The sequence below is a fragment of the Hippoglossus hippoglossus genome, chromosome 12 (assembly GCF_009819705.1).
Source record: "Hippoglossus hippoglossus isolate fHipHip1 chromosome 12, fHipHip1.pri, whole genome shotgun sequence".
Lineage (NCBI taxonomy): Eukaryota > Metazoa > Chordata > Actinopteri > Pleuronectiformes > Pleuronectidae > Hippoglossus > Hippoglossus hippoglossus.
The window spans coordinates 4,515,355-4,536,950 of record NC_047162.1 but is presented as its reverse complement, the minus strand read 5'-3'; the positions used below and the strand labels follow the sequence as shown (position 1 = coordinate 4,536,950).

The 21,596-nt window shown below is 42.7% G+C and overlaps 1 protein-coding gene across 3 annotated transcripts in view; it reads right to left on the bottom strand.

The window, feature by feature from the left end:
* Positions 1-21,201, bottom strand: part of LOC117771809 (electrogenic sodium bicarbonate cotransporter 1-like) — a 34,215-nt gene extending 13,014 nt beyond the window's left edge. For 2 of the 3 annotated variants that reach the window (XM_034602587.1, XM_034602586.1), the window contains exons 1-12: positions 20,845-21,201; positions 15,349-15,422; positions 13,638-13,802; positions 8,606-8,738; positions 6,602-6,762; positions 6,337-6,516; positions 4,714-4,790; positions 3,702-3,859; positions 3,493-3,580; positions 1,844-1,998; positions 806-922; positions 393-567 (exon numbers count right to left, since the gene is read on the bottom strand). In XM_034602587.1, coding sequence (XP_034458478.1) covers positions 393-567; positions 806-922; positions 1,844-1,998; positions 3,493-3,580; positions 3,702-3,859; positions 4,714-4,790; positions 6,337-6,516; positions 6,602-6,762; positions 8,606-8,738; positions 13,638-13,802; positions 15,349-15,422; positions 20,845-20,864 — 1,503 coding nt within the window. In that variant the 5' untranslated portion in view covers positions 20,865-21,201. The remainder of the gene's footprint in view (positions 1-392; positions 568-805; positions 923-1,843; positions 1,999-3,492; positions 3,581-3,701; positions 3,860-4,713; positions 4,791-6,336; positions 6,517-6,601; positions 6,763-8,605; positions 8,739-13,637; positions 13,803-15,348; positions 15,423-20,844) is intronic. The other variant, XM_034602588.1, reaches the window with a different exon arrangement.
* Between the last annotated feature and the right edge of the window lie 395 nt (positions 21,202-21,596).

Sequence of the window (21,596 nt, the reverse complement as noted above, 5' to 3'; positions counted from 1 at the left end):
AGCACAAATTAAATTCATCTGGATTCATGTCCAAATTTAGGAGAGATGTCATCTTTTAGGGACCAAGTTTTATTATGTCAGGAGTCATAACATGGGTCGTTGTTGATTATATAATTAGCTCCATTATTAATATATGTGCTCTGTGAGCAGTTTACCAACAATTTTCAACAAGAATGCCAAGAATGGCCTCAGCTGCCATAGTTGCAACACATATCATAGCAGGGAGCTCAACACACCTCAGTTTAAATACATGTTTTGCTTTTATCCAGGCTGAAAACAGCCCACGTCCATTGCAAACAGGAAACTTGCACCACGATATCGCCACAGAAAAAAAGCCTCACTCGCTGTAGCTGAAATAAAACGCCACCATAAGGAGTGGGAGGATGGGTTACCTGCATGTTGTCTGTAGCATCTCCAAGTAAGCCTCCAAATGTGATCGCGTTGGTAACAGTGCCCAGATAGATGAACAGGATGGCAGACAGAGACTGGATGTGTATTGCATCGTAGAAGTCACTGGCGAAAAATGGTATCTTCCGCTTGATATCCAGGACAAGACCTCCACAGAACCTGAAAGACAGGAACATTAGAGTCTGCAGCGTTTGCAAAGAAAGAAGGACTTGTTCCAAGAAACAATAGTGAATCGCTTTCTTTGTTCGTGTGTAGAACATTTCCTCATTGGAAACTTACTGAAAGACTAAAGTATTTTTTCCAAATTATGATTTTTACTTTACACTTGACATTGACAATAATCATATCCTTTGAGGATCATAATCCAGATGATGATTTCAATCTTAAAGTGAATTACTTTCTCGTTCGCTGAAGCTCCTCTCCGACCTGGTGACCTCCTCCCCCTCCATGCCCAGCGTCATGGGGGGCGTCTCCGTTCATCTGAGGTGACTCTAATCCGGCGTACATGTGCTTTCTTAAAACAGAAAAGGACAAACTGTCAATATAGTCGAGTGCACAGAGAGAAACTAGGATGAAATCTGTCAGTCATAGATTCAGTGTTGTTTTGTCCATCAAGCACATTGAATAAATGTGCCGTCAAATCAGTTTTGAAAATGTCGCTCGTAAAAAATGGAATATAAACATTTTATACGACTGATAAACATGACTTTACAGAGCCATATGTCACATAGGGCATTACATCTATGGTTTTAATGTTATAACTGAAAAGTTATGAATTATGCTTTGACATAACTGATCCAGTTTAGTGTGATGCGAGTATTGTCCTTAGTGACCGATACACCGTATACAATGTTTAATCTGATCTCTATGGCCGCCTGATATGATCTCTTTAATCTAGAGAAAGTCTTACATGTACTATAACTTGATGTAATGTGTTTAGAAAACACAGCCTATGAATGAACATTTTAATTTATAAACATGAAAGAACTCACTCATTTCTGCACACTCAAGGACTTTGGTCTGGTTTTACCAGCCATTGCGGCTCATGTTTGCTTATGATGACAAATTTTAGGTAAATATTTTATTTATAATGTTTGTTAGAGAGTCAGTTTGTTGACTTTGTGACTCGTTTCCACTTCTGTTGCTTTTGAAAAACTTAACTACGGGCTTAACTAGAAGGAAAACTGTTTTTGCATTTACATCCAAGTGTGATGTGTAGCTGCTGATCAACAGAAGAAACTATCCCTGGTGTGGAGAGACTTTCAATGCAATGTGATTTTCATGCTGCATGTTCCATGCTGCATGTTCCATGCTGCATGTTCCATGCTGCATGTTCCATGCTGCATGTTCCATGCAACACATTGAATAGATTTATAATAGATTTATATGCAGTGACTTCATTCATTTGGATTAGGCTGTGTGGATTAGAGCAGACCTCTTATCTGAGGAAGGCAGCGACTTGGGCGGCTCTATCCTGATGTCAGGGTCCCACTCGCCGGGGGGCAGGACAATGACCTCATCCAGGAACTCCTCGATACCAGCCAGCAAGTCCTCCCTGTCCTTCGCTTTGTAGGCGATGTCATGGAATACCTGCCGACAAACAAACATAACCGGCCTATTAGCAATCGCCTAATCAATAATGTAACATGTGCTTAATTATTCATCCAGGGCTTTGGAGAAGGAAAAAAATGCACAATTACATTTGAGAATACTGCCAACAAGGGCTGGGACACCGGCCCAGAGTGCAGCACAATTTTCTACACTCTTCACAATGTACCTAAATGATGTGTCATCCTCGATGCGTGTCCTGGGACCACAGGAGCAGACTACTCAAAACACAAACATTTGATAAACTCATGACGCAACAGTCACGGAGAGCCAAGGGGGTAAAGTTTAACTTGAGGAAATCCTGGAAACCACTTCCTATCCTGCTCTGTTGACATATGAGATATACTCGGAAAGAGCTGAGGCCTGTGGGAATTGGCAAGGCCAGGTGCTACCAGGATTAAGAACATTATGAGCTGCCTGTTGAAGAAAACACTGACGGCTATCACAGGCCTATAATAGAAAGATATTAACCACAAACATTGTTAGGTTCAATGCATTTATGCTGCCAACACCAAAACAAATTTGTCAACCTGAAGTTTAACACGCAGCTCAACAGTAAAGCTATGGGCCGGGTAAACTGCTGTGATGATTAATACTGCAATAGCCACAGAGCTGAGATTTGGCAAGAGGACAAGTAGGAGGTGTGGGCAGTCAGCCCAATGCAGCTCTGATGAGATGGAGGCGATGGCAAAAAATATATATTGATTATCAGCTGATAATGGCCGTCAGTCAACAACACTTTGATCCATACCAACATATTTCAACAACTATTAGATGGATTCCCAGTGATTTGTGGTCCCCAGAGGATGAATCTAACGGACTCTTCCCGACCTTTGCTCCAGAGCCTGTACCACTGATGAGGTTACCTTTTGAGATTTCAACAAATAGCTAATTAAGGAAATTATTGTTGTGAAATTTGATAAAATACTTAAATTTATGTCTAAATACTGCCACACTGCATGTAACCACATTTTTGCCACGCTCCATTATACCTCAGAGCTTCAATTTAGGCATTAAGCCATATTGACCCTTTGTACATTTCCATTTCGTTCTATTTTTTTAATTAGCACATTTAGTATAGTATTTATTTCAACTAAAAGTATACGCTAGAAGAGTTTATTTGCGATTTATTTACACTGCGTAGGAAGAAAAATATCAGTGTCCTTTCTAGACTTGCACCTTCGAAATCTTAGTGAAGTGTTTTAAAGTCTGAAAGATTAGCCATGTCGAGATGCCCATTATCCCAATAATCCAGGCTTAATTAGTCCAATCAGAGCCTAAAGATGCATCAACAGTGAGATTCAGTGAAGTGTTCTGTTGGTCCTCTATATATCCACATCACACTTGTTATTGGAGGTTAGCAATTTCTTGATGCAAATACAGATACCATTAAAACCAGGTCAATCCCTCTGCTCAAGGGTTAATTTTAAAAAGAAAGAGAAGGTAAAGTGACAAATTATAATAAACATGACGTACCTCATCTGACATCAGGGTGGCGATGGCTCTTCCAATCTCATGATAAGACTTTGCTTTACCTTTGGGGCCCAGCAGCACAAAGAGAAATCTAACAGGAAGAAAATAAGATGTTCAGGAACATTACATCAAAGTCAGAATGCGACTGTTTCACAGTAACTGAACAATGTGTAACTTCAACCCGAGCGATGGTAGCACTTTCACATTCATACCTTGTGGGCACCGGGACCTCGGTAAGAGCCCCCAGCATGACGGCCTGATGCAGACGAACAAATGCCACGAAGGGGGTTTCCAGGAAATCCACCTCTCCGACCAGCACGTTTGATGCTTCTGCATCCCGGGGCAGCTTTTTCATGAACTTGTTCTTCAGCTGTTGGGACAGGGAGAGCAGGACAGGGGGGGGGGGGGGTGGATGGTGCCAGTGATGTCTTATGAGATACAGATTAAAAAAGGAGCAGGATATACAGACTGAAACTTCTCTAAATACAGTAATTAATGATAGAGGACATATCAAATGAGTGCGGTAGTTAAAATGTTGCTGTACCCAGGCAGGGACTGACGTGGTGTCAAATAAGAACAGGGAGTCCACTCCCTTTCCTACAATTATATCCCGAACAACAGCTTGACTTTATGCCACCGAATAAACACATTTTACCACAAGGGCATGAAACTGCATCTACAGTCACGTGTATAATCCCACACTGTGCTCATTTTAGATTCAATAAAAAGACACATAAGCTCTGGATGACAGAAAAATCCCTCACTTGCAAGATGACTAACAAATTGACCTTCGGACAAATGAGCGTTAATGCCACTTGTTACAGTTTAACTGCTTCAGCGGCGTATCCGTCGACCACACAGCCAGTTAACCCGGCCATGAGTCAGAGAGAAACTGCATGTGCTGATGATAGAAACTCGCATGACAAAGACCAGAGACAGTGAGCTTTTGTTGCACAGCGCAGGGAGAGAGCCAGGGGTCTTATCTGCCAGTATGTGTGTGAGACACACACACACACACACACACACACACACACACACACACACACACACACACACACACACACACACACACACACACACACACACACACACACACACACACACACACACACACACACACACACACACACACACACACACACACACACACACACACACCTTTGTGAATGGAACCCATCACCCACTAGTTCGCACATCATCTCTAGAGAGACACAAACGCATTACCTGATCCTTCTCTGGTTTGTCAGAGAAGTCGCTCAGGCTGTTGGAGGTGAGGTTGCGATGGGCGGTCGTCGGGCTACCTGCAGAGAGATAAAGACACTGTTGGGATCAAAAGAGGCTGCGGGCGCGACTGCAGAGCTTCAACTGAGACGCATGGCGGCCAAGGGAGAAGATGAGGCCAAGAAAAGAAAGGCGCCGGGAAAGTACACAGAGAGAGCCAGAAACATCAGGACCGAGCTAAATGTGGCAGGGCTTAAGCTTTAGGACTAATGCCAGATGGTCATTCATTGAAGCACTCCAGGGAGAGGAGAGCCGGGCTACATGGTCTTCTTAGGTACGAGTCAGCAGAAACATGCTTAGGCAACTATTGGCAAATGTGTGAGAATGTAAACGTACTTACTGGCAATGCAAGAGAACATAGTCTTCCACATTTTATAAATAAATAAATAAAAACACAAGCTTGTTAATATGATGGCCTGGATGAGTGTTTAACTTAATTCCATGTTTTGGATGTAGCCATATTTGTTCATTTCCATGCATGCAGCTCTTACAGTGCATGGCAGCACAGGGCTGTACAGTACAATAATGTCAATGAATTTACCGCTGTAGTACCTGTGGGATAATGTGTGTCGGTTTGAAATGCAGCTGGTTGTGTATGTGGATATTGCAATCAGGATTTGTGTACCTGCTTTGTGTGCGAGGGGAAGTGGTGACGTATTGCTATTCTACTTGGTAACTATCGTCCGTCGTGCTAGTAAAAACCATGTCTCCGTCTGTAGTGCCCATACATCAAACACTAAATCCCACAATTCCTTCCCAACAATCCCTTCCCCCCCCCCCCCTCGGTGCATCAACCAATCCAGCAAGAGACGTGACAACTTGATGAATTAACTTTAAGTGGTATTTTCAGTTCAGAAATCCAATTCATTATAAATATATATACACACACATGTCTATCTTTGATGATATAAATTTATAGAGAGTGGAGCCGCTAATTTGAATATATATATATATCGACATTTTATGTTATAGCAATAGAGACAGTTTATCTGAAACAACGCGTTAAGGTTTGATATTCATGTGCCTTGATAGTAAAAAAGTCATTAGCTTGTGACATACCAGTTTAAGTGCACTACACCTGTGATTGTTCTCAGAGATGCTCAGATGTTAACTTATGCGACATCTTTGTGGCAACAAAACTATGAACCTCTGTAGCACCAGTGCGATATGCAAAAAAGAAGTTAGCGTACAGCCCTGGAGGGGGTTCCAAAAACACTGCTTTTCAGACAGCGTCACCTCACTTACAGAGGTATCCCATGCTGGCGCTCCTCATGACCTCACATGGTTCCTCTGGGTCTTGTGGGTTTAAACAAGGCACAGGGTGCTCAGGGGGGTTGCGTGCTATTATGCCCCAGATGCAGGAAGTCAGTGGTAGCGTGCAGACCCAGGCAGAAGGAAGGAAAGGAGAGAAAAGGAGAAGGAACACCAGGTTGAGAGGGTGGAAAAAAAGACAAGGAAAAGAGGTTGTGTTAGAACAACAGAAGTTAGTATAAGAGTTTTTACAAACAAATGAGAAGACAAAGACAGTAAAAGGGAAAAGGATTGATTTCAAGTTTTTTTGATTACCATTCTCCTGGTTGGAAAACAGTCTACTTGCACTGGAAACACTCTTCCCAATGTCTGCGAGAGAGCGCAAGTTGGACTTCTTGGTCTGGTGACGGTGCTTCCGAAGCAGCGTGTACATGACCTTCTCCTTCAGCTCCGCCTTCAGCTGACCTTTCTCAATCTGGCTGTCGGTGATCGTCTCTGTTAGAGGGACAGATTGGAACCTGTTAAATAATTCGAGCGCGCTGGTGTTTCGGGTGTTCTTCGGCACGGCAACCCCACTTACCGACAACCTGTGGCAGCGTGGAGGCCTCCAGGTCCAGCAGGATCGTGCCCTTCTCGATGCACGTTTTGAGTTCCATCAAGCTGTGCAAGGACAGCGTGGCCACGTGAGGCTTACTCCAGCGCTCGCCTCCCTTTTCCACCTTCTCCTCAAACTTGATCCATCTGGACAGAGGAGGAAAGATATTTAGAGAGATGGAAATTTGTTTACAACTGTGTTGGACCTTGCCAATTAATGTGGCATTTTAGCAAAAAGCCCCTATACAAGAGCGTGTATAATCTTTTTTTTTTTTTTTCCCTCTCCTCTCTCGGTCAAGTTCCTGAAAGGCCACTGCATAATATAAATAAGTGTACATAATAGTGGCTTTATAAGTTTATGAACAAATACGGGCTGTGAACAAAAGGAGACGAGATGGGTTCTCTTTCCTTTACCAAAACAACCCCACTGTGTTTTGAATTGGACTCAGTTCACGGGGCAAGAATAGGGGACGCAGGACAGCGTAGAAATCAAAAATAAATCTCTAGACTTGAGGAAATGCATATCATGCTGGAACGTAAACAGTATTACATGGAGCGGATCACGCACGGTTCAATCGGAGAAACAAGACTTTGTCACGGCCACGGAAAGCTTTGTATCGAAGTTAAGATTCAGGACAAGGAGTCGTTTTTAATAATGATGCCTCGCATGCCACCAGTACAAAAGAGCCATTCTCCTGAGGCCTGGGGATGGGGTTTCCTCTGAGGATAGAATATCCCTCTGGCGATGGTCGACATGCCTGTGATCAGCGATCTTAGTGGGAGAGGAGCCTGGTCATGGAGGCACTGTCGAACCTCAAGGAGTTCATTTACTTTCCTTTTTTTATGTAACTCAACCTTTCACCATCCAAAAACTTATTAAAAAAATGACTTTTACTTTCATCTGTGTGAAAATATAGAGATCTTACTTATTCAACTGCATCACTATGAACTTGCGTTGGACTTTCATAAGCAACAGGACTCCACTGATTTAAAAGTACACGCATAACATTGTCAGACTCATTGAATGCCAACTAAAAGAGAATCGGATGTAATTTATTAACCTGAACCAGAGATTTTGATTTCCTCTTCAAAACCTGACACCTACATTACCCACAATGCACCTCAACCACCCACAGTTCAGTCGAAGATTCGGGTGTTTAATGCTGGGAGAATCTAACGTAGCCTCAAGGTGTCCACTAGTCTCAAGCAGAGCAGAGGCCTACAGACTAACTCCACCCCCTCAGGTTTGTCATTTTCAGACATGCAGTCTGCAGACATTAACCAGGCTGACTCATGTGCTATGACTTGAGGCAATTCCTCAGAATTCACTCAGCTCTGTCTGGAGCTTTGTACATTTTTTTCCCTCAAGATACAGAACAAAGAAGTGCGGCCAAAAAACTGTAAACTGACTCTGATGCGTAAAAAACTGGTTGTCCCCCTTTAAGATAAGATTAAAAGAAGTTAAAAGAAACATTGGTGCACTTATTTAACAGGGAATAGAAACCAATGTGATCACAATGCTCAACTTCCTCAGCTGCAATAGTAAATATATCTCCATTTGATTACAGCTTCTGTAATGTACGTCACATGCAGACAGAAGTCTCCAAAAGCCTATCAGAACATTAATATAAAGGTGTAAGTATAACCACAATTTGCTGCCCAAGTGTAATGTGCTCTAGAGCTAAGTGTAACATTAAGGCTTGTTCTGGCTATGTGGGAGTTTCTGCAGTTTCCTGGTCCCACACAGTAGGTACTACAGATCTCAGTCAGATAAGAATAGACTGGGAGTTCACTGGAGTAGAGGCTATTTGCCTACACATACAAAACGTGATTATTCATAAAGGGATTGTGTTCCGCTGACTGCACAGGGATTGTGAGCAAGGACATTTTTTCGACTACACAGCTCAAGGCTCTTAAGAAAAAAAGAAAAAATAAAGGGGGGGGGGGTGTTAGAGGTTTACATGTCTGTTTTGAAAGACGCTGGACTCACCTGGCCGTCTCCTTCCACTCCATCTCCTGCCCGTCCACGGACAGCAGCTCGTCCAGCTCAGTGAAGAGCTGAGGTGGTGGGGGGCCATCGTCCTCCTCCCCCAGGATGAACCTGATCCGCTCAGCTGGAGAAACTGCAAGGAGGAAGAGACATGTTAAGATACAACAAATCAATCCTGTCGAACTTTATATAAGCGCAGCTCTTGTTGCCAGGGGCGTTTCAACAGGGTGGGCCAAGCCAAGCCATTTACCTGGGGCTCCAAGCTGAAGGGGCCCCTCAGAACAGCTGATTACATTGGTCCAAAGCAATAACAATTGTGAGAACCCGCTCAATTATACAATTGGCGACGCACAGGAGACTGCAGTGACACCATAGTGGGAAGCCCCCCCCCATGAGGCCCAATGCCACAAGCTATGCAACATTAGGTTTGGTTGAAGACTAATACATCCAATAGTGTGAATAAGCCTGGGATAGTGGTGGAGGTTTGCACTTCAACTTTACTATTATTAATGCACGTTTCTGTTATCACAATTATACTTAATAGATTGAACATTGGAATGACGCGTTTCTTGGCTTACATTTGATTTGATTTATAGAGGCCCCCAGGTTAAATAATTGTTCATGGAGTCAAGTGATCATGTAAAAACTTCCTGATATCTGACACATATCTGTCAGATCAAGTCAAATAAACAAGGTGAACATGAAGCGTTTTACCCAAACTGAGTGCATAATAAAATAAGCTGACTTTACACCGCAACACTGTCAAAAGATTCCCGGGTTAAAGCGTCATGTTGTATACAGCAGACACCTCCCCTGCGAGACATTACCTGGAAGTCAGACAAGGAACATTTCGTCCACACATTCGTGACGGCTGGTTTTTCCACCCTCAAGAGATGATGGACAGCCACAATAATTTAACTATTTAGCAAAACAGAGGTCCACGTCAGCCTTTCAAACTGCGGACATGTTGTATAAACTGTGACATTCGTCTGCAAATTAAAAAAGGTGTTTTGGAAAAACAGTTATGTAAATGTACAAAGGCAATGCAGGCATCTTTACACGTTTGTTTTGGCCATACTGATCTACAAAGGGAGGTAAAAACAGCCTCCATACTCAGTTTGACAGACTTAGTTTGAACCCATGAAAGGACAGCTGGTATTTAACCAAGAGGGGAGGAATTTTACAACACTAGGAAAAAGCTTTTCTCAGAATATTCCCTTTCACTTCCTTATGAGGATTTGCAACGATCTGTGGCAGCGAACTGACATGGGAGAATTTATCACCTGTAAATACTCATCTTCCTCCTACTCCTTTTCAGAAGCTATAGGCACATTGAGGTGTGCCAGTATTCACAATGAGTCCCAGTTATAGAACAATAGGGAGAGCCCCGATGTTCTGTTTTCTATGCAAAGGGTTTTCCCCATTGTGAGCTGAAATACTTACAGGTGTAGGAAAGTTGTGCAACAGTGCGGTGATGACGAAGTGGAGCGCTAAGACACAAGAGGCTATTTATGCAGCGTTCTCTTGATATACTTTACCAGTGAGGATTCCACAGGCCAATACTCAATGGCGTAACAGTGTCTGTAACCTTTTAATCCTGACCAAGCTTAACTTAGAATGCTCGTTGTTAAAATAGTACCGTTGGAACTACGTAGCGGGGAAATCAAACAACTAAGCTACACAAAAGGTCAAGATCAATGTCTTTAACACACTGGAAACAGCTTTAGGATAAGGAAGGAGATGTGGCTTTTAAAAAAAAAAAAAAAAAAAAAAAACACAAAAACATAAGAATGAGACATTTGGTCGTTCGACTTGCAGAACCTGACTTTTCAAGCAACGTTCGTTGACGCCAGGTGTACACAACAAAGCTCGCCACTTAAGCCCCATGACTAGTGTCATCAATGAAAACCAGGCCTTTGTTGTAGTTACACATACACTTTAAAGTGGGCAGCTCCACGGGGTTTGCCACAATCAACAGGATTATGAAGATTTAGATGGAGGGCACAACAGCAGAGTGGAGGGTTCCATGCACTCCGTCTGCCACTGTGTGTTTTGAGTCGGGGTTTCTGACGTCTGGTACATGTCTAACCCACACCTCAGATTCTCTGGCCGTCGCCTTGTGCTGCATCTTTACAGTATGCAATGCTACACCGCACACCCCCACCTCCTCTGAACGTGCCCACACATGTAGGGAACTAAACATAACTTCCGAGCTAAGGACAGATGCCGATCCAGATCCCATGGTGCACTTCAATTATTCCTCGTGGAAGCAAGGGCTTCCACCGAGGACAGTAGACGAGTTCACAAGATGCGACGTGTCCTCTTATTAAATAAAAGGGTGAAACGTTAATGTGAAAATCTTTACTGCTCAACGGGAGGAAAATGTTTGTCCCAGTTGCGGGTCGAGCCTCAACATACAGCAGGGCCTGTCCGCTCTCTCAACCTCACACCACTGTTTACAGTTCAGATCTTCTATGGAGATACAGCAGGAAGAGACCGTGTGTGTGTGAACCAGAGGTCAGTTTAAAACCTGCTCCTCTGTTTAGTTCCACGTCTGTCCCACTGCCTGTTGATGTACAGTCTGATAGGAATTCTATGGATGAACCACCATCATCGCTGTTTACAGTCACACAAATGTCACCATGTTTGGACCATACACATTAAATGCTACAGGGTAAAGTAAGGCCATGAATTTACAGCCTAAAGCCTTTTAGGTTCCGATTCATGAAGCAACAGACCACTGTGCTTGTGAGTTGTTATAGCACAACTAATGCTCAGCTGATGGAGTGAATAGTTGTGAAGACATTAACGGTTACTCAATTAGGGATATGAAACTACTGGATAAACAATATTCAATTAAAAATAAATAAATAAACTGTAACGAAACTTGACTCATCGTTGATCATTTCGGCCCCATGACATCTAGATAGAGATTAATGTGAGCGAGACTCTGATCAGATCATGGTACCTTTGTATGACTAAGCACGCAGGCTGGTTTACACCTGAGCATGCGACGCAACAAGGAGGATTACAGCGTCAGGGGATTAGTCAAGTGCTCGTCTGTGAACTGACAGCTTGACGTGACACTGATGTGATAAAGACAGTCAAAGCCGGGTAAATAAACAAGGTGATGCGGTTGAACCTGGCGACAATTTCTTACCATCTAACCTGATCGAGCTTCACTTCTTACATTGCTTTCATATTTAAATTTCCGTTTCATTTAAATACCCGATTCATAAATTCCTCAGCTAGAGGTTATAGAGCCATTACTTCAACTGATAAGGTTGAGCCACATGGTTCGAATTACTGGGGAGCTCGGAGTCCCTGTCACAGCCTTTAGGGAAGTGGAAGATCTTTTTCCAAATCAGAGGCCACAACTTTCACAGAGGGGCCAACATTCATGCACAATTCCTGATTCAGTAAGGTTCACATTTAAGTAATTCTTTGTTTACTGTTAGCTCCATTTTGAAAATTGTTCAAGCACATTTTGTACTTTAAAAAAGTTCTGAAAATGAGAACAAATGTCATTCATTGTTAGAAAGTGACTTGTTTTTTATTTTACTTATAAAGGATGACTGACAGTGGGTACTTTAGGGGCTAGTGCCCCCCTGGCCCCGCCCCTGGATCTGCCCCTGCTATAGGGGGCACTCCGAATCATCATCTTTTAGTTTTTTTTAAATGAGGATGTTGCTCAAATCTTTACTTCTGATGCATCACCTCACATGTGTCATGATGCTGGAAAAGCTAAGACGCAAATATGTCGGCGGCTCTACATATTTGACCAGAGCTTTATTAGGACTTGATGATCCATTTCAAAATAACACTGGAAATACAAGTTCATTGACACCCTGAGTTTAGCGTGATCCCACAGCAGCCTTCTGGTAAAGTACGCGCTGCGGCTGTCATTGTCCACACACGCCCTGATGGAGGTAAATCCCCCCCCCCCTCTTCCCTTCCGCTCATTCCCATCTTCCAGCTCCATTTTGATACCATAATGGTTACTTCCACCAAGGATGAGCTCAGGTGTAAATACCCCCCCCCATTGTGTGAATTCCACAATACTGATAATTGTATGTCTTGTAAACAGCTTTTAACCGGACTGAAATGTTTGGAGCTCTTAAAAAAAAAAAAAAAAACACCCAAGAAGATTGTGTGGTGCTATAGATCATCATCAAGGTTACAGCACGGAGAGCCCCACACAATTAAATAGACAAATGGGTTTCCTAACACTTTCCCACCTGTTTACACATTAGAAACATCTTTTCTTGTCCATCCAGGAGACATATGGGCTAAACTGACCTATATCTGAAGACTCTCTGGGAATTATAATTTCTCCTCCTCTAGAAAATGACCGTGGGATTAAAGGTTTCTTCCATGCCTCTTTTCTAAGCTTCTAAGAGAGACATCTGGTGTGTTTTCTCTTACAGCAGGATGAAGACCTCAGGGACTGATAACAATCTTAAATGTGCATTTTGCATCTGACATTCATTGAATCCTGCGTTGGCACTCCAGTTATTCCACAAAATGAATTACTCTTCCCCAGCATTGAGGTTGTTTTTCTTAGGCCTACTTGCAGTGCGGCAACATCCTCATCTATTTGTGTGCGACATCTTGAATGTCTGTTTTGCTCCCCCTTCCCATCTACCTGGTTTTTAGCGCCTTTCCCACAAATCCCACAAAGAAGTGCTAATCATCGAGGTGCCGGATAATACCCCTCTTGTATTTACTTTACACACTACAAACCCAATCCAGTGTCATTTTCAGATTAGTGCTCAACATGTTCCCATTCCCTCGCTCCATTAATTCTGTTGAGTGTAGGTTTCTGCCAGACAATTTATTTTCCTGAGCTTTCTTGGCCGTTGCCCCTCCCTGCTCTGAATCACCACCTCCCAAGCACTGGGCTGTGATTTGTAGAGCGCTGCTTGATCTAAACCGGCATCTCAAGAGGTTTATCTATTCATAATGTGGCTCCCATAAATTGTACTCTGCATAGTGGAAACTTCTGCAGAATTTCACCGTTTATTTAACTCACTGAGCGGTTTGAGGATGTTGACGGTGGATTCGTCTGCGGTCTCTCCATCCGACTTGTATCCCTCCGCTCGTTCCCGCTTCTCCTTGTGGCTCGACTTGCGTCTGTGTCGCCTCCTCCGCTGGTAGCTCTTGGGAACATGAACGCCGATGTACACAGTGTGGTGACCTGACACAACACGGGGGAATCACAGGTCAGATTACACTCATAGTGAAAAGGGAAATCTCATTAATCCTAAACTGCATCGCCACTGGCAGAACAAAAACAATGAGGGACTGGTTGATCCGCTGTGATTCAGTGTGAAATGTTTGCTTTTCATAAGACTCATCTTCTTTTTGGTGATGAAACCATTTATTGACAATAGGACACTTTGTTGCTCATCTCCCAATCAGGCATAGATAGCTTGTTGTCAGTCACATTGCAAAATTGCACGAATGCCAACGGCTTCCGACAATCGCAGCTCATACAGGAAATGATGAGTTAAATTCTCCAGGAAGTAATTACAGACACAGAAACCTCTCCCTGCTGGGATTGACAGACCACATTGGTGTTGAAGCAACATTGGATTTTTCCATTTAACCACGCATTCCACACACAGGTCTTCTGGGCAGTGTTGGGGGGCTTTAGTTCTAAAATCTATTCCACTCATGTTATTTTGGGGGGGGGGGGGGGGGGGGGGGGTATTCCATAAGATTTTATTTCCTTTGCAATAGTTAAACCCCTTCAAGGCACCGACTCAGGTCTCAGAGACAGATCACTAATCTGTCTCTGAGACCTGAGTCCCCACTCAGTCAGGGGGGGGTAGTGACAACAAAGGTGAATTCTGAAGACTTTAAAAAGTAATCCCTTTATGTAATATATGGATTTTAAGACTGGAACCATGTTCCTTTAAATACAAATTTGAGATATGGCTTTAAGCAGAACCTAACGTGTAATCCTTCCACTTTATCTTATGTGTTTTAGTTTATTTGCATGTTGTGTTATAATGTATTTTAGATCATGGGCTGTTTGCTTGTTTTTAAATTGGATGTAGTGTTTTAATCTTGGGTTTATTGTACAGTTAGTTGGATGTTATTGCACATGAGCTATCCAAAGATGTTTGTAATTATACAAGTCATTTTATTTCAGCTTGCTTTTTAAAACTGGCTATAGGGACAACAGTGAAAATGAGCCTGTACAGCTAACTCCGGCCCATTACAGTGTTTACTCTGTTGATTAATGAGCCTTGTCACAATAAATAAATTCCAATTGCATCTATTTAACTCGCACATTTTGTTGTTGCGTGTATTGCAACACTGCTTTGTGGGTTTTCATGACATCTGTCGCGCGTCCCTGTGGTCAGTCTCGCTTCCTCAACTAAACTAAGATTCAGCAGGCGTGCAAATGACGAGGCACATTCCCATGCAGCCGAGCACAGCTCCTTGCGACTGCAACACACAAACAGCTTGACACAAGGCCAAAAACCCTCTGACGTGATTCTCTTTGTGTGCAACCTTAAGTGTTCGTTTGTGAAATATGTGACCGTCTCACTAAATGCACGGGGGCGTCTCCAGATGAATTGTTTTGTGGCTTTCGCACTGGACAGGATTAGAACACTTGAAGACACATCTTCCGGCACAGAAATGTCGAACTAAACTGGACATTGTGAATCTTTGATAAAAAGCGAGAACACTTGGGCAGACAAAGGGATCAAATATATTAAGGATAATGTTACCTTCCACTTCCCCTTCATCGCAGACATGTTTGACAAAGGAAGCCCCTCTGTCCAACACTGCTTCATCCTCCATTCTACAAGAAAAAAAAAGGGAGAAAAAAAAACATTTAAATAAGAGAAGCAAGTTTACAAATATACGAGTCAAACAAAACTATTTACTTTCACTAATCATATTATTATTATTTATTAGTATTGTTTTTGGCTTCTCTCTAGATGAGCAGACTGTGAAATAGGATCAGATAGTGGGAAGCAGTTATGGGTTGTTAAAATGAAAATGCTTGTCCTCCATTTGTACATATTGTCATGAATAAACTTTAAACCAAACAGAAGAAATGACAAATTTCTTAAGGATAAATTAATCTTTATGAGTCCGTTTAAGAGATGATATTCAATAATATTAATTATCAACTGTCATATTTTCTTAGTTTATCATGTGTTCAAAATGGTCTTCATTTAAATCCTACTTCAAATTGCTCTCCATTAAAACACACTCCAGATAATGAGCCCTATTCAGAAACGTGTTATTCTGAAAAGCAATTTCTCTTATTCTGGACCAGTCGACATTTACTTGGGGCTTAAAAACTAAAAAAGGACAAAACACATGTTACAGTAAGAACAATATCAATACAAGTCATTTCTGGACTTCAAATATCACACTCTATTTTAATGTCTGAATCCAATATTTTGTACAAATATATTGGACGCAGAATGGTTTAAAAACATGTTTTATTGCATAGCAATGCTTTGAAATCAGTTTTCCTAACACGCTGTTAAGTGCATTAGCATTTCTGGTGGTGGGGCCCTCACCCACACACGACCAAAGTGTCACCTGCTCCTCCACCTACACTGCTGAACACATGACTGCACATCAAAAGAAAGCTTATTCCTTCAGTGAGCACATGTATAAATTACACAGCTCCTTCAATAACTGTAAGATGAACCTTCAATATCAAATCATAGTTAAATGACAGTCACACTGGTTCTTCTAGTTCACAAAACACAAGACTTCATTGTTTACTTTGAGGTCCCAAGGCCACATGATGCGGAGTTTCCTCTGATCATCGAGCCCAAATCTTCCTGGAAGGCTGGGGGGTAAAGTGGCTCCTCCAGTCCAGCAAAGTGTGGAGTAACCCAGGGAATTAAATTTGTTTTTTTTAAGCCTCAACATACGGGAAACTCCAATCCACACAAACACGTAATGCAGGTATAAAAGGAAACAACACGCCTAGTTCTAGAGAAACTGAGGCAAGCAAACTACGGTTCCAGGAAAAAACTTTTAGTTCTCAATGAATTCAGTTGAATTCTTAAAAGCTAAGTCATGTGTATATATGTAGTACACACAATTTGCATATGCACGTACATATGGAAATGCATTTTGTATATGTATACTTTGGCTGCACAATATATCAAATGTATCGTCATCGCAATAACAGGCGTGTTATACAAGAATCGCAAAAGACTGCGATAAATGGTGTTCCACGTGCCATGAAGTCACACTCTGCATGTCAATATATTTGGCCAATCAAATGGAGCCCTGCTGCCCTAGATAATAAATTAAAGATATTCAGATCATTGACGGGTTTTTCCATCAATGAATCATAGTCGGAACCGTTAAGATATTCTGCACCTCTAAGACAATTCATTCTTTCAGACTGTTCTGAGAAAAAGTGTTTCAGTAACTAATTCGAAACTCATCCGTCACAGCTAATTTGACCAACCACTTCATGGGAATATTTCTTGTAAAACTACAAAAACATAAATGTTTGATTTCGGATGCGAATCAAGAATGTTAAATTGTTAATAAACATCTGAACAGTTTCAATTTGCTACTGAACAATCCCCAAGTGAGGTCCACACAGTCCCAACAAATTTGGGGATGGGAGCAGTGTACACAAACCACTAAATAAACAAAGTCAGGAAGGATACAACTTGTTCCTCTGCTTGCACTAAGAGCTCATCTGAATTTCCCCAGTGGATACGGTATCTGGCCTTGAGAGAGATAGGAGGTAGCCTATCTAGCTGATAGCAGACCTAATGTGGATGCCACCGGCCCGAGATCAAGTGAGTGATGACGGGTGGCTGGGCCTCGCGCCAACATTTACATGCAATAGTAATACTGTGATTAGCCTCTGTAGCCTCCTTTTGTGGCCCATTGTTGCTTACGAAAAAAGAGAGGTCAAGTTCCCACACGGCGCCATCGCTCGACTCCAGATTTCTTGCGTGTTGTGGTTGTACGCTATGTTTCTTTTCCTCCAGGACAGAGTGTACAGAAAAATAACCACCAATTTCAGGGAGCTGCCTTTGTTACGCAGTTTTCTGCTTGGAGCCCATGTATCACAGGGACGGCGGTTCAGGGAACGAAGAAGAGGAACAGCCAAAAGTATGAAAACAAATAGGAGTTATTTTAATCCTTTCTTACACAAACATTGTGTATTTAGTATTTTGGGAGAATCTTAGATATGTGGGAAGTTTTCCAGGGAGGCAGCCCGGTCTAGTAGCATTTACCTCTGCAACAGGTGAAGTGTGGGGTGTGTGTGTGTGTGTGTGGGCCAGTCATGTAACATAGAGAGGTCTTCAGAAAACTGCCAGCCACACTGAAGAGCAAAGGAAGCTCATGTTGCAGGTTTAGTGCTGCTACAGCACCATGTTAATCAATCCAAGCATTAAACTGGTAGTGGAGTTCAAGAAGAACGGCTGACTGGTTCGGATCAACAGAAGCAGTTTGGTGAAAAGAGGACAAGTAACATTACTATTACTACCATCTTCAGCATTCGCCTGCAAAGTCCAAGTGACTTACGCTTCATTTAAAAATCAGGTAGCTGCAGGCAAAACAGAGGATAAATCTATGTCTTGTGTATGAAAGCAGACAGCAGATAAGATCCTGTGACTCCGCGTTCACGTCATTGTAAATGCCGGAAATCTTCTTGATCTTTTTTCATTTCCTGCTATGACTTCCAACTGTGTGATTAATTAAAAAAAAAAAAAAAAAAAAAAATCAAAAGCTGGGTGAGGGTCACAGCAACCAGCTGCAGCCATCTTGCGCTGGGCGAACAACTTCACTGCTTCTTGGTGACCTCATGAAGAGTGGATAAACCTGTCGGTGCGTGAGGAGCCTGCGGGATCAGCTGCCCGGGGATCAGGGATCATCGCCATCTCTTTACAGAGTGACGCACCCAATCCCACCAGGCCAGGTTCACAGTGTGGGTAGGTTCCCTCAGCGCAGGCAGAGAAACAAGCAGAACTGTGGTGTTTTATGAACATTAAAGTGCATCCCCCACATCAAGGTATCAGATATTAAAACACCTGAAGGCTGCAAAAGTAGCAGTGAGAACATTCTTAGTCACCCGTGATGGAGAGGGACCAGAGGCTTGGGTCAGATTGAAGTCAGATACTTACAATAGACCAAAATGTGAATAATAGTATCTTTGTTTTATAGCACATGTCAAGGTACCCAAGGCCGCTTTACAGAACTAGGAGATGAGAATAAAAATAAAACAAACCAAGCACAGGAAAATAATATTAGAAAAGGAAAATAAAAAGGTGGAAATGTTTAATGAAATGTTAAAAATCCAAAGTATTGAAAACGCCATTGAAACCTCTAACTATGCTTATTGTATGGTTCTCATTTGAGTGACGACAGTGCAATATTTTCACACACACACACACACACCTTTCAAGTCCACAGGAGGTGAGTGATACTGAAAGGATAAAAAAAAAAAAAACTATACACATCTATTTTGAACAAGTAATTTGTTATTTTAGAGCTACAACCAAACACAATTTTAATAAAAGACAACATGTATGCTGAAGGGTAAAGAAGATCATTTTAGAAAGGTTTGGCTAATGCGTATATATTGTTGGGTCTGTGGCACGGCTTTGGATTTGAAACGTGTCCAAAACAAATCAATCTAATCACACTCTAAACGGTCATTTGATTTGTTTTTGGCTGCTGTACCACGTTTATCGTTTTTTCCTGTTTGTTGTGTGCATGTCTGTTTGTTTTATTATTTGAATTAATGCTTCCTCTTCCTCTTAGCTGACCTTAACTCTAAGTTCTGTAAGTGTTAGTGGTCATTGGTTTGTATTAGGCACTGGTTACCTTTACATACACATGTTCTACAGCTTCTGTTAAAAGTAAAAAAAATTATCAAAACACAGATTATAAAAACTAATTTGAATCATCAAATCTTTCATCATTTGTTCTATAAAACACATCAGAAAACGGTGATACAGATTCGGAGAATGAAAAGTGACCCTGAAAAGGCCACAGCCAACACACGTTGGGTGTAACTTGCTTTTACTTGAAAGTAATGGCACTACATAGTTTATAGGTTTACATATCAGGTTGTGTAATGGGTTTTAAGAAGCAGGTCAGACAGAGGTAACGACTGACACATGCCGTATGCCTGGCATTGTTTATCGTTTATGCAATTACTGAACAGGTCAGGTACACCTTAACTTCTGGAATTTCCTCGGAAAAGGGACGGGGGTGAAATTGATGGCTGTGTGATTGCATAGTGCACTGAAGATTTCCAGTCAGCACACAGAGGAAGAGTCATCCAAGCAAAAGTATCCTGCACCGAAAAAGAGGCATTTCCCCATTGCAACTCTCATTGCACAACAACACTGGAGACCAATGAGGAATAAACCTGGGTCTTCACAGTTTCTGTTGACATTGAGAAGAGAAAACTGTGGGTTACACCTCATTACTGAGTTGGATGGGGGTGAAAGTGTGACTGCACCCCCCCAACCCCACCCCACCCAGTGCATGTTCTTGATTTGATACAGACTGTAATCTGACTCATTCACACACTGGCTGCATGCGAGGCTCACAAAGAAAACTGACGCGTTTCTGCTGCTTATCAGAGGAAATGGAAATGGTTCCAGACACGTACATTTCCGTGTTGTACCCGTGCAGGCATTGCGCAGCGTGGACGCACACGCTGCCCCACGTTGGATATGGATTTCTGGGGGTGTCCGCTCATTGACCACATGGTCTGTGAGGCGCGCACACACACACACACACACACACTTTATTCGCGCCAGACACTTGAGAGACTCGGTCTCCAGCACTTGGCCTCTGCGCCCTGCGTCTCTCTAATCGATACTGACAGGTTCGTGGAAAAAAAAAAAGATTACCGAGCCGAGGAGCCAGCAGCGGCTCGTCCAGCCAAGAGTGGAGCTCACATGAATCAAACAAATCCCAACGTGATAAGGAGCAAAACAAACAAATAGGCTGTAGATGTTTGAGATAACGTGCGAGTGAACCACTAAACCAAGATGTGCCACCGATTTACGCACAGAAAGCCCTCCAATGGAAACTTCGAACGTGTCCAGCTCCAGATTAATTGGTGAATGGAACTCACCTGGAGCCGTCACCCTTCCACCTGGCCAGGAAGCGGCCATACGGCGGGGACTGCAACCCGCAAGGTAAAGTTTCCTCGCGGAGCTGCCTGTTGCGTTAAACAAGGAAAGTTGGAGAGGTCGTGAACTTACTTGTTCTTCTCGGAACTCATGGTGACGCACGGACGACCAGCCTGGACTCCTGCGGTCCTCCTGCTCCCTTCAGGTCACCTCTTGTAGTCGGGTGCTCGGAGAGATCGTCACCTATTCTCGAGCCGTGGCGCTTAGCGACTGAGCCAAAGTTGCCAAAGAGGAGTCGCGGCAGGAGTTTTGTATCTTCCTCTCGCAGGACTTGACTTCTTGGGACTCCACGGATCGAGTGTCACGCGTGAGGCGCGCTCCTCATGTCGGGCTGGACTCGCTCAGGTTGTGCCACGGTCACATCCCGGGGTGGAAACGTCAGGGTTCCGTGTCTCGGTGGAAGCGTGCGCGGAGACTCTGAGAGCTCAGCGTGTCCCTCTCCATATTTAAAGTGCCATCCCTCCTCCTGCGTGACGACACCAGGAGGAGGAGGGTGTCTGAGGGGGAAATGAAGAACAGCTTCACAGATGAGAATTATAACATTCATTTCATTGTAATATTTAGTATAATTTCACATCCATAAATCTGGAATGGCTGATAATGTCCCCAATTTCACAGGATTTCTATCTGAAAGAATACTCGTGCAGTGTCCATTGTAAACCTGCCTGTTTGGAATTGGCTGTTCTGTGTTAATGCTCTGGAGCTACTTTATAATTATTTCTTGTCATTAGTGAGTCCTCATCAAACAGTTCTACGATATACTGTCACTTTTATATTGTTTGTGTGCAGAGCTTTTTATAGACAGTCTATGGTGCAGAGTGAAG